This window comes from Pogona vitticeps, chromosome 6 (genome assembly GCF_051106095.1).
Source record: "Pogona vitticeps strain Pit_001003342236 chromosome 6, PviZW2.1, whole genome shotgun sequence".
NCBI classification, from domain to species: Eukaryota; Metazoa; Chordata; class Lepidosauria; order Squamata; family Agamidae; genus Pogona; species Pogona vitticeps.
This window is the reverse complement of record NC_135788.1, coordinates 7,421,547-7,435,203: the sequence shown is the minus strand read 5'-3', so window position 1 is coordinate 7,435,203 and position 13,657 is coordinate 7,421,547. Positions and strand designations below refer to the sequence as shown.

Here is a 13,657-nt window from a genome sequence, read left to right as displayed (position 1 = left end):
CAGTGCTCAGTAACCCGTTTCCTTCCTTCTGTACTATTTAAGTGTGTTATGGAAAGCCTTACATCTCCTTCTGTCACATTGGTAGACTTGCACTTCTTATGTTACTTTGTTGTAAATTTTTAAATGTGTTTTGTTTTTAATTTGGCCCTGGAAAATTAATCTTGTTTGGTTTTTTAATATGGTTTAGGGTCCTCATTTTCAGCTCAGATGATTAGGCTAGCAGGACCAATAGTCTAACAGGCACCAGCTCTCCAGGGGTTCAGATGGGATGATTTCCTAACCCTACCTGGATGATCTCCTTATACAAATTCTAGTCACACCCCACCCTGCTTAGCTTTCCCAAGCAAATGAAATTGGCGACAAAGTGATACGAGTCCAGATGAGCGAGGAGGCTCCCATTTGCCATGAGAGTATTTCTTTGTTTACAGGTTTTGTGGCATGCAATCCCTACAGGAACTGGCTGTGTGTCTTGCCTCTCTCCTGCCTGACAAGCCACAGAAATAATCCAGTTTTTCTTAGAGTTACTTCTCTGACCTGTTGCAAGGAAAATAAACTATAGAACTGACTCCATAAATTGCACAACAAACAAACCGCAGAGATCCATGGTCTGTTTAGGCACTTTAGTTGGGGGCTTATTAGGCAGCCTGCACCAGCCATGCTCTCATCCTCGTAAGTCAGATCCCAGGAATCCCTAACATATTATAATGTGTGAGTGGATCTAAACAGATCCACGGCCAATGGTGGGTTGAAACACCAAAGAATAACACACTACCATATCCTATTTATTCTCAGCAAATTCCCTTCACTGGAAAATGTGGTAGTTTATAGGGTCTTGTGGTCGCAGAGACTGTCTTCCTGACCTAGTGGATTAGATCTGCTAAATCATCAAATTGTGCAATTCTATACATGTCTACTCAGAAGTAAAATTTCCTGGCTTAAAAGGAACCTACTAGCTGAGAAGGATGTATAAAATTATAAAATGTAATATCAAATGTTACATAGGATATCTAGGTCATTTTTTTTAATTATTGAATATTTTGCGACTGTAAGCACTCCAGAGATATGTTGGCAACATTAAAGGCAGGGAAAAGGAAGGGGGGGGGCAAAATAATTATGGCACTTCAAAGTCTAACAGATTGATGTTCATTTTGAGGTTTTGTGGAGAAAAATCCACTTCTTCACATGCAAAGAGTGCAAACATTGTGGTCTTTGTGGTGGCAGATGAAAATGCAAATAACAGACAAATTGAGGATGCTTCTGTAACACAGAAATGGGACTATCGAGATGTTTGTTCCCTGAAGTTGCAGGCCCTAGCCAGAGGGGGTAACCTGTAAGCCAGGGAGACTTTAGCCATCACAGAAATACTAAGAGTTATCTATGGGAAAGCAGTCAGTGTCTGTCAAGGTGGACAATTATTACACTTATAAAATATTACAGATATTATAGAACAGAGAAAGCAGCTGTAAGTTGGAAATAAGAGATGGTTTAACAGTCTCCATAAGGTAGCTCCTGCTTGCTTGTTTGATTCTCTAGCTTTAAAATATCCTGATAGACATTCTGAAGACATCCTTTATTTTTAAAATCCTTCAGTTTTTTAAATTTATACTGAGATTTAATGCTTGGAGGCTGAGGAGAAGATTACACTTCAAGTTCATCTTGAGGGACATTCGGGTTCCATCATGCTTTATTTCTTTAAAAGGGTAAAACGAGGAACTGTTTGTTAGATACGCTCTGGAAAATTGTGCTTCGAGATTTTGGTCTAAGCATTTTATTGATCTCAAAGTATTCAAAACCTTTTAATGAAAGTCATTCTTTTTCTTCAGCGGGTCTAGATCTTGGAGCAATTTCTGATGATCCCTCTTCTCTGCCGCTGCAAAGTGTCAGCCAGAATTCACGGCCACTTAGCGAAGAGCAGTTAGATGGAATCCTGAGCCCCGAACTAGACCAGATGGTCACCGACGGTAAATAGCTACCTTTAGTTGTTGCCTTGTAAAGCAGTGGTCCCCAACCTTTTCTAAACCGTGGACTGGTTGGGGGGTGGGTTCCATGCGTGGGGGGCAGACCCCCGCTCGTGGATGGGTGTGGCATGCTCATGGTGGGCATGGTGCGCTCACACGCATGTATGGGTGAGTGTGAGCGGGGCACGGTCGTGTCCATGTGCAGGTGGATAGGGCAGCAGTGTGGGTGGGCGGGCCGTGCATGCACATGGGCGTGCGGGGGGAGTGTGTGCAGGGGGGGCTGGGAGATCTGTCTCCGCGGCCTGGTCCTGTGAAGGCCACGGACCGGTAGCGGGCCGTGGACTGGGGGTTGGGGACCCCTGTTGTAAAGAATGTATTATTTTAAAATACAGAAGCCTGATTGTGTTTTTAGATATGTTTTGTGCTTGAAGTTAAGAGGTCAGACTTTCACAGTAAATGTAATGTAAATAGGCTGAATGATAAGGGCTAATATTCATGTTCTTCTTACTTTGTCCAGGTGCAATTCTTGATAAACTGTACAAGATTCCAGGTATGTTCACTTGCTTTATAATATCCTTTTAGGAGGCTTGTTATATGCAACCATTTCTGTATACTCACATTTAGTGTTTTACAGAGCTTGGAGGAAAGGATGTTGAAGACCTTTTTACTGCCGTGCTGAGTCCTGCAACTACTCAGTCAACTCCTTTGCCACAACCCCCACCACCCCCACCACCATTAATGCACTTACACAATCAAGGTATGGTTTTCGTTTTAATATTTTTTTTTGCAGATATAATGATATGGCAAATGGCATCAACATGGGCCTAGGTCAGGTATTTTCATCTCATTTCGTGAGAATCAGATGTTAACCAGCTATTGCCTTTTATTGTTAACTATTTTTAGCAACTGAACAATTTTTCAATAAGGGTACATGTTTCACTTGCCTGTTTCTCTGAAGAAATGAAGATTATAATGACCCCAAAGGCTTAGGAAATAGAGTCTCCTTTGTTTATATTGAAAGTGTCTGGAATTGAGTGGCTACTTGGCTCTAACAGGAGCAAAAGTCATGGGCTGACTGACTGCCATTGCCTAAGGGTGTAGGGCTAGGAAACTGGTGGTCTAGAGGCTGGAGGCAGCTTGCCATGTACTCAGATCTAGTCTCTCCCAGATGCCCAGTTTCTCTTCCTTGGTCCCACCCTCCTTTCATCCTCTGAGATGGAAATAAGTCTTTGAAGACACCTTTATGGAGTGTTATAGTGCATGCTGCTTACAAGAAGGATGCAGAGATGCTGGAGGATTGGCTAGGAAGGGCAGGGTGTTAACAGGTTTAGCAACGTACTCTACTATCATGTTGGCTGGAGAGGGACAAGCCTTTTCCTTCCCACCCCAGTCAGCATGAAAGCTGAGTGAGCTGCAGATCTATCCCTGCTGACCCCAGGATGTGATGGCTTTCTGTCGATGGGTGGTGGTCGATTGGATGAATGGATTAGTTTGGGGCATTGACAGATAGAGTAATAAATGGTGGGGCTGGAGAGATGAACGAAATGATGGATGGGAGTGGCAGTCATAGGCAGAAAGAGAGCAAGTGTGAATTCAAGCCAGTCCCATCTGCCACTGGCCGCCAAAACAAAACAAGTTACCCCAGTCTTGGCTCATTATTTACAGACTGCGCATGGCTTATGTTTGAATCCCACCTTTCTTCCAGTGAGCTCAGGGGGATATATTTGATACATTACGCATTATCTTTACGAGAACCTTGTGAGTTAGCTTAGGCTAAAAGTGTGTGACTGTCCTGAGGTCACCAATGAATTTCATGGCTAAAGCTAAGTGAGTTTTAACTTTGTTCTCCTAAATTCTAGTCCAACACTCTAACCATTACACTCCATGAGCTTAACAGGTAGGATATGGAGCAATCTTATGGGGACTTTAGAGTTTCTTGATTAAATTCAAGCTGTAACACTATGTCCATCATGCTGTGGGCTTTTGCATGGCTTCCAAATTGCGTAAGCAGTTTCATAGGCTGAAATCCCGTCGCTTAGCATAGTGAGTTGTAACCAGTCCATTGAGTCAGTGGAAGTTTGGTGAGACAGCTCCACAAGTTCCACTGATTCAGTGGGCCTACTTCAGTCCTTACTTACTAAATGAAGCAACCAGATTTTAGCCAGAGTTTTTCTGAGCAGAGAAAGGGATTTTACAGTTGTTATGTGCTATTGCAAAATAAATGTTTCTGTATTAGGATCACAAGGCATTTCCCCTAGAATAATTTATGTGGTTGTGTCAAAATAAATACTTAACCATTCTAGATATGATATTGTTTTATAGTATGGAACTTATTCCAATATAATAAATAGAGTGTTGGATTAGATCTCAGGAGACCTGGATTCAGTGCTGCAGAATAATTAACCAGAGAGTTATTGACTGATGAATGTGAAAGGCTCTAAAGCTCTATATAGGTGCTATGTCCTGCTATTCTTTTTTTCAAATATGTTAGTAGAAATTCGCCTTGGAGAACTAGTCCTGTTTAACACTTTATTTTTACCTTTTTTTAAAAAAAGAGGAAAATGTCTTTTCAAGAGTCCCACTTTTGAATGGCCTGATTGGACCAAACCCACATCTTCCTCATACGTCTTTGGTTCCTGGAGGTGGATTAGGCAGTTTTTCTGCTATATCACAGCCATCGTACACAGACATCAGGTAATTTAAATGGATATTCAACCTGCTATGCTGATTTTCCTGTGCCATCTGGAGGGTTTCTGTACCTTCAAGTTAGGACAATGACAGGCAGGGTTCAGTCAGATCCGATTCTTACTCAAGGAAGGAACCACATAGCTTTCCCAGACAAGATTAGAAAAAAGCAAGACAACCACATTATGCTGAAATACTCCTCAACCTCTGACAGCTGATTGTCAAGAAAAGAGAGGCATCTGCTGTGCAGAAAGATACAGTATTGCAAGACAGAGAATTTTTTTCCAATTTATCCTACCCCAAAGTATAACAATAACAGTATGAAAAAATTGGGACAAATAAGCTCATAACATGCTGACTCATAGTTTCGTGTGCAAGACAGTAAAAGCCTAAGGCCGTTGAAATAACTGGGTGGGTGAAATGCCATCCAGAAGATAAAGAAGACAAGAACTCACTGTAACTGAACCTCCCTTCATCCTGTATATTTGGGAAGGCATCCTTGGGAATGCATTCTGCAGGCTGTAGAACAACAGCAAGAACTTTTGGAGGAACTCAGTGGGCCAATAATTGTCATAGCACTCTTTGCAAAACCATTTTGCAATCCTTTGAAGAGTTTCAAGGAGAAGTCCAGGTAGCTGCCTTATAGGTATCCTCTAAAAATACACAACCCCAGAAAACTGCTGTGCGGGCCATCACTTCGAGCAGAGTCCAGTGAGTTCTGTGGAAGACGATTCATTTAAGGTTTAGGATGCGGTGGCACTGTGGGCTAAACCGCAGAAGCCTGTGCTGCAGGGTCAGAAGACCAGCAATCGTAAGATCGAATCCACGCAACAGAGTGAGCCCCCGTCGCTTTGTCCCAACTCCTCGCCAACCTAGTAGTTCGAAAACATGTAAATGTGAGTAGATAAATAGGTACCATCTTGGTGGGAAGGTAAAACGGCATTCCTTAGTCACGCTGGCCACGTGACAACGGAAGCTGTCTTCAAACAGGCGCTAGCTCTGTGGCTTGGAAAGCGGGATGAGCGCCGCCCCTTAGAGTCGGACTCGACTGGACTAAAAATGTCAAGGGGAACCTTTACCTTTACTTTAAATACATCACAAACTGCGCTGCAATATTGTTCTGTGTTTAATACATAGCATTCCAGCTTTGCTGAATTCAGGTAATGTATTTTGGTTCTCTAAACGTCATTTCCAGTCAGACAGCAAAACAGGATTGAGTAACTGTTGTAGGTCGAGGGCTGTTTGCTACCACAGTCCACCAAGAGAATACGCTTCAGACATTTGGTGACGTGGGAGTGTATCCCTTGTTTCGAATTAATGAGACTCCAGGAGTTTCCTGTGGCACTGATTGACTCACAAAATGAGAATGCAGAAATGACTTTTTCAAATGTCAGAGCGGTACTGCAGCTCTTGTTATTGATACAGAAATGGCTGTGATGAAGAACTCCGGTGGTGAGTACCATAATAGCCAGAAGATGCAAGCCAGCCTTTTGGCCCGTGCTGCCCAATACCATAGATAAACCAAAGCAAGCAGCTTTTGAGGTGATTTCATTCTGGATACGGAAGTGAATACTCCAATTTTATTTTGCATTGGCAGAGACAAAAACACAGCATTTAATGCTGCAATGAACAATCCCTCTGGTTCTTGGGTCCCATCCACTGCCCCACTGGAAGGTGAAGGTGATACCATGTCTAATGCTCAGAGAAGCACTCTGAAGTGGGAGAAGGAAGAAGCGCTTGGGGAAATGGCCACTGTAGCGCCTGTCTTGTACACCAACATCAATTTTCCAAATCTAAAGGAGGAATTCCCAGGTATGATGTGAATTGTGGAATTAGATCTGGCTTTACAGATTGGCTGGATACTAATTTTAGCTCATAAAATTCAGATTTTCTTAACCTTGAAGGAGGTAGTACTTCCTAAATAACAGACTGCTTATTAATTTTTGGAAAATGACAAACATTGCTTCTTTTTTCTGCATATTTTCAGATTGGACCACAAGAGTAAAGCAGATTGCTAAATTGTGGAGAAAAGCAAGTTCGCAAGAGCGAGCTCCATATGTGGTAATGATTTTTAGAGTATTAAATTAAACCTTTAAAAATTCACTGGCTTCTGTTAAGTAAGTTAAAATAACTTACATTATAAAAAGTGTATTTTGTCTTAAAAAGTCATTTCTTGTCTGATTTCCTGAATTTACTTTTTAAGTCATTCTGGGGAACTGAATGAGTATATCTATTTTCTTGTGACTATTGTTTTGCATACCAAATGTTTAATAGATAGATAGCTTGTGTTGATCATTCGGAGAAATAAAATCAAGAACAGTAGCTAGAAATGAGTGCATAAAAGTCTTTTTAAATGATTAAAAAGACCTGTTATTGCTTACTAAAGCAGTTTTCATATTTCCTGATTTTATTCCCTCTTTTCAGTGTTTACGCAGTTCAGTTTTGAGTTCATATATTTCGCAAATTCAGACATTGAATGATTTGAAGAATTTGCTCTTAGCATAAAACACAGACTGTTGTTCCTATTTTTCTAATATTTTGATATTTTAAAATTTTGGCTGTTACGTTGTCCATATGAATTGATAGCTATAAATTTACCTTATGTTATAGTTGTGTTAAAACTGGTAATTCTCAAGTAGCACGATAGGTTTGTGTGACCTTTAATTTTTTTATTGTGTAAAAAATAATTTGTATTAAATGTTGTGGCAGTAATAATCAAGGGCTTCATTTGCATTTATTAGTGGAAAGCAAGACAAATTACATTTGTTTGATCTTTTGTGTAGCAAAAAGCAAGAGATAATAGAGCTGCCTTACGTATCAACAAAGTACAGATGTCTAATGATTCCATGAAGAGGCAGCAACAACAGGATAGTATTGATCCAAGTTCTCGTATCGACACGGAGCTCTTCAAGGACCCATTAAAGCAGAGAGAATCGGAGCATGAGCAAGAGTGGAAATTTAGACAGGTACGTTGCATTTGGTGTTTGTTCTCCACTTCTGATGAGTACAGCTGAGAAAAAAATATCTGTTCTTAATTAAAGCTAGTTGTCAGGAAAGGAGACAGAAAACTATCAAATTCAGTGTGTAAGCTCTGTGTACTGCAGATGTAGACAACTAATAAAGAATAATGGGTATAGGATCCTAATAATGGCAAATAGAATCCTATTTGCAATTTATACATACACAAGCAAAATTCATCTTGAAATGCTAGTTGGGTTCCTAGTGTCCAGCTGTGTGAACAGTAATGTGACCAGTATCTCAATAATTAGTAGCAACTCATCCCTACCACTTGCATAGTTTCACTTACATGCGTAAATCACCGGGAGGATTCCATCCAATGTCCACCCAGCATTATCACTGTGACTGAGAGTTCTTACTTTGCTAAGTAGAGATATGACTTAGTTTGAGAAGCAGTGATGTCAAATTCTTAATCCAACACTGCAGATACCTGAAGGCCCTTCAGACTTCTCCTGCTTGGTGAGGTACTACGTGTATAGCTAAAGATACCCAAGTGTCAGAGAGCCGTTGAACTATTAAGAGATGGATTTGTGGGATGCTTAAGTTTTCTAGTAGAAAATTCATGCTTCAGTTTGGTATTTAAATCCAGCTAGATACACCTTTTAGGTTGCATGCCCAGCAAGCTTACTTACCCAGCAACTGTAATAATACTCTTGCCTGTGTGATGTAAGAAACTCTGGGTAAAATTCTGTTGCTGTAATTAATACTGCATGAGGCTGATGATGTCAGCAGCAGCTGTGATTTTTTGGAAATTAAACACTTGTGACTTCTATTTTGTTTCTTTTGTGATCCACACATCTGGATGTACCACATAGGCATGCTAACCCAGATGTGAGAATGCACAGAATAATCACTCAAAGAAACACAGTTACAGGTAGCTACCCTTCTGTGTAATCCCTTTCATTGTTGGGAAGCCGTGAGAGCCATGGAATGGGAATGGGAGTCTTTAATTATAAAAAAAATCATTGCTGCTGGGATGACTTTACTGATGGCAGTGATTTTAGATAATTAAAGAATTCCACAGTTTCCATGGCTCCCTGATAATGAAAGCAATTACAGGACAGATTTCTGAAAAATCCCCACTGCTGCTTGTGTCATCAGGCTTATACAGAGTAATTTGTGGCAACAGAGTTTTAGCCCCTGAATGGAAGCTTTAAAAGTAGCTTCTGTTGCAGGTAGACGTTGTCTAGAGGGGCGGGGTAAAAATCAAATAAATAAATAAATAAATAAATAAAAAGTAATATTTATAGCCTTAAATGAAGCTCTCAGCCCTCCTTTTATAGAAGATGCTTCTTCATATTTAGATATACTTTCTCATCTTCAGAGGATTATACTTTCCAGATTCTGGGTATATATTTGTATAAGCCATCAGCCTCTTTATTGTGTATATCTATGTAGATATATACATTTGTATAAGCCATCAGCCTCTTTATTGTGTATATCTATGTGGATGTTGTTAAATGTGCCCTTTAAAATGTTGTTTTTCTTTAATCTTCTCTAAGGGAGTAACAGAACTTTTCTCTTCCTCTCCTAAAACAGCAAATGCGTCAAAAGAGTAAGCAGCAAGCTAAAATTGAAGCCACTCAGAAACTTGAGCAAGTGAAAAATGAGCAGCAGCAGCAACAATTGCAACAACAACTTGGGTCACAGCAGCTTTTGAGCCAGTCAGGTTCAGACACACCAAGTAGTGGCATGCAAAGTCCTTTGACCCCTCAGACTGGCAATGGGAATATGTCCCCTGCTCAACAGTCATTGTATTCGAAACCGTCAACTGGGACTCCTCCTACTTCCTCCAATGTGTTCCTAAAGCCACAAGCTCCCCCTCCACCTGTGACACCAAACAGAGGGCCTGTTCAAGAGACACATTGTCAGGCTTCATCACAACAAACCTTTTCACCCTGCACCTCCTCTAGACCACCTTCTCCGGTTGATCCATATGCAAAAATGGTGGGAACTCCCAGACCACCACCTGTTAACCAAAATCAAAACTTTATCAGAAGAAACACAGTGACATCGGTGGATATCTGTCCACCTCCATCACCCATATCCAGGCCAGCTCAGGTATCTGAATCCACTGGAAGCCGGCCATCACCAGTCAGAGATTCGTGTTCTTTGTCTCCAGCCAGCAACGACCCTTATGCAAAACCTCCAGATACCCCCAGGCCTGTAATGGGAACAGAACAGTTCTCCAAACCTTTGGGGGTAACAAGATCATCCCTCCTTGCAGAACAGCCAGGGAAACCTTCTTCAACGGTGGCAAATAGTGAACCGTTTGCTAAACCACCTCCTAGAACAGATGCATTTCATAAACCCCGGATGTCCTTGCCTGACTCATATGCACGGATGCCATTGACTCCCACTCCTGGTGTTGAGGGGAATTCTGGTCCATTTAAAACACCCATGCGCCCAAATCAGTCACCACAAGATCCTTATGCAAAAATGCCACCAACACCAAGACGCCTACCTGTGGATCCCTATGAACGGCCTGTTTTGACGCCAAGGCCAGTGGACAGTTTTTCACACAATCCACCCAATGACCAATACAGTCAGTCTCCTCTGACTTCTCACGCAGCAATAAAAGAGTCTTTTGCCCATCCACAAAGAGTGATCCGAAATCAGAGTGATTCTTTTTCTCAGTCCGGAACTGTTCCAAGGGCAGTTGCTCAGGATCCATATGTCCAGCCCCCGGGGACCCCTCATCCAGGCACAGACCCCTATGCCCAACCCCCGGGGACCCCTCGTCCAGTCACAGACCCCTATGCCCAGCCCCCGGGGACCCCTCGTCCAGTCACAGACCCCTATGCCCAGCCCCCGGGGACCCCTCGTCCAGTCACAGACCCTTATGCCCAACCTCCAGGTACTCCTCGGCCTGCCACAGTTGACCCCTACCTACATCAGCCACCCACACCAAGACCTGCACAGACAGCAGACTTATTTGCTCAGGTTTCCGCTAATCAAAGGCATTCTGATCCGTACAGCCAGCCTCCAGGAACACCAAGGCCTGTTGGTAATGACCCTTATTCTCAACCACCAGCAACCCCAAGGCCTGGGATTTCAGAAACATACAGTAGACCAGCACTGATGTCAAATCGGGATCCTTATCTACAAACCTCACAGAGCAGGACTTTATCTGGCACTTTTGCAAGGCCATCAGACCCATGTTCTCAGCCCCCAAAACTAACAGGACCCGTTGTGACAGATTCTTTTAGCCATCCTTCAACAGCTCCACCTTGCGACCCTTATGATCAACCTCCGGTGACCCCAAGACCTCAGCCAGAAACTTTTGGAACTGCTCAGCATCCCCATGATGTTGCAGAACAGCCAAGATCTGGATCAGAAGGGAACTTTAGTGCACCTGTGAACTCTTCTATGGGTTTGCAAGGAAAATCATTTCCCCAAACCACTCAAGTCCCTGGTCCAGCACCAACTCCAGGAACAACAAATACTCAGAGTACAATGTCTCAGGCTGATGCAGAGAAACTAAGACAGGTGAGTTTCTTATTGTTATACATGCTGGCAAAAAAATGTGAGGTGCCCTAGCTGAAGAAATCTGTCAAGAGCTTTTAGAAATACTGTGGCTTATTTCAATAAATAATTTTCTAACTTGTTATAAGTAGTAGACTATGTCTAGATGGGCGGCATATAAATGCAATAAATAAATAAATAAATAAATAAAATAAGATAAGATATTATGCTCTGTAGTAGTACTGTTACTCTCCTGTTCCCAATACCTTGTCCTTAACTACATTTAATAACTGGGTTTTCTGTGTAAGTTGGTATAAACATAACCATAGGCCTCTTTTCAACTACAGTACATTTAATACTGCAGATGAGCTGTGGAATCTTATTCCTTCTCTCCAATGAATTCACAATCAAACTTCCAAGTGATAACAATGCTTTAAGTCCGAGGAAGGCTGCTTTAAATGTGGTCTCCCAAATAACTATGGTAACAAAAATAACAATACTCAATTGTAGCATCCTTTCTTGGACAAGATGCTCAGAAGATTTGCTGGTGGCTGTTCATGCCTTGATGAGATCAGTTGTCTAGATTAATTTCAGCTGGTTTCATGACTGGTTTCGGTAGCAAAACTATGTTGGTTACCCTGACAAATAATGATTCCTGTAATAAAGACAGGGAGAGTGATTCTTTTCATTTTTCTAACACTTCTTGGCAGCTCTCAACATTTCTTCATTTCGATCCGTTCTTGTATTCTTCTGGATAGATGATAAGAATGGAAGACCAGCATTACAGTAGTTTCTCTCTCTCTGTACATGTGGAGTGCAGAATATTCAAAACCTTAGTGCCAGATAACTGCTGTTTTGCTCATGGTATCTATGCTCCACAGGTCCATCCTGTGCTTTTTAATATCTGTGAGAAATGGCTGAGTGAAGCCCTATGCAGATTTGAAATGAGGTGCCACAATTACTGTATGCTGATAATTTGTAGATTTCCACCCACCCCCTTCAGTTACATTTGTGAAATTTCTGAATTGGTGTGTGAAAGTGGTAGTGAAATGGAGGAGGGCCAATAAATTAGGCTCTGTTCTGATAAGACAAGAGGATGTGTCCTCTGTTTTAGAAGGTGGGGATCTTGACTTGTCAAGTATAAGCGGTATGCAAGCACATGCTCCCATTTGTCGCAGGAATGACCAAAGACAAACAAATGAAAACACACAGAGCAGGGTAAAAATATATAAAATACCAACAGTGGAAGACAGCCAAGCCTCCTACCTAGTCACAGTTCATAATCAATTCAAAATACCAGTAAATAGAATTTCTAATCATAGTTACATCATCACTAGCATCTCCTATAACCATAGTAAAGCAGATAAGCAGTGAGATTGGTTAAGGACAATTCTCCCACTGAATTGTGTCTGCATTGATTCTACAAACACTGATAACTCAAAGTCTTTTTTAAAGAGAGGATTTGATTTAGGAGCTATGCATTCCTTAAGATAACAGCAAAGCTGTCATTAACAAGATTAATTTTTTTTTGTTCCATGTCAGCGGCAGAAATTACGTGAAATCATTCTGCAGCAGCAGCAACAGAAGAAAAATGCTATCCGCCAAGAGAAAATGCCACAAGAGCCTGTTGGAGCATCTCACGCAGCACCTGTTCAGTCATGGCAGCAAGAAAATATGAACCAGATTTTTAACCGGCCTCCTCCTCCTTATCCTGGAAATATTCGGTCACCCATTGTCCCCCCTGGTGGACTAAGGTTCCCAGGTTTTCCTGTTGATGGACAGTTCAGTAGACCCCAATTTCCAGGAGATGTGAGTGGCATGGGAATGAGGCCTCAAGGAATTAGGTATAAGTCTTGATTATTTAACCATAAAATAAGCCACATTTACATGAAGTCAGCTAAATCACACATAGAAATTCTTTATCAAGATGCCTTCAGTATTCTAAGTGTAATTCAGGAAATTGGCAAAATATGGGTTGTTGACTGTTAAAGTTATAATATTTTGACTCAAGTTGGATGAAAGATTGAAAATAATTTATAATTATTAGTCATATTAAATATCCATTTAAAATATTATCTTGTACAGTGATTCAAATGCAGTACTGTCAAGTTTGTTAAAAGTGGCAGTCAGTTCGGATTTTATTTATTGCCTTTTGTCAAGTACATGCAATTGAAATTTGCTTTTCAATGTGAGAAAATGAACCAGGACCAACCATGCATTATAATTGTATACATTTTTTCTTTTGGCTATTCCATCTTGGTAATCCTTTTTTTAAATTAATTGTTTTAAATTGAAATTTGTAATTTTATGATTTTATATATTTTTATACTGTTTTGTTTTATTTTGTAAGCCGCCCCGAGTAGACATGGTCTAGAGGGGCGGGGTAAAAATCAAATAAATAAATAAATAAATAAATAAATAAATAAATAAATAAATAATGAATATTTAAAGTCTCTCAACCAAACTCTGTGGACATTTACTTTTAATGCCATGGAGGAACAGTTGCACTCATAAGTATGACCCTTGTTTCT

At 41.0% G+C, this 13,657-nt stretch overlaps 1 protein-coding gene across 15 annotated transcripts in view; it reads left to right on the top strand.

The window, feature by feature from the left end:
- Positions 1–13,657, top strand: part of KMT2C (lysine methyltransferase 2C) — a 168,403-nt gene that overhangs the window by 126,360 nt on the left and 28,386 nt on the right. For all 15 annotated transcript variants that reach the window (XM_073002867.2, XM_078378507.1, XM_073002863.2 and 12 more), the window contains 9 exons: positions 1,824–1,961; positions 2,476–2,508; positions 2,593–2,715; positions 4,514–4,652; positions 6,241–6,455; positions 6,631–6,704; positions 7,427–7,609; positions 9,201–11,150; positions 12,669–12,970. In XM_073002867.2, coding sequence (XP_072858968.2) covers positions 1,824–1,961; positions 2,476–2,508; positions 2,593–2,715; positions 4,514–4,652; positions 6,241–6,455; positions 6,631–6,704; positions 7,427–7,609; positions 9,201–11,150; positions 12,669–12,970 — 3,157 coding nt within the window. The remainder of the gene's footprint in view (positions 1–1,823; positions 1,962–2,475; positions 2,509–2,592; positions 2,716–4,513; positions 4,653–6,240; positions 6,456–6,630; positions 6,705–7,426; positions 7,610–9,200; positions 11,151–12,668; positions 12,971–13,657) is intronic.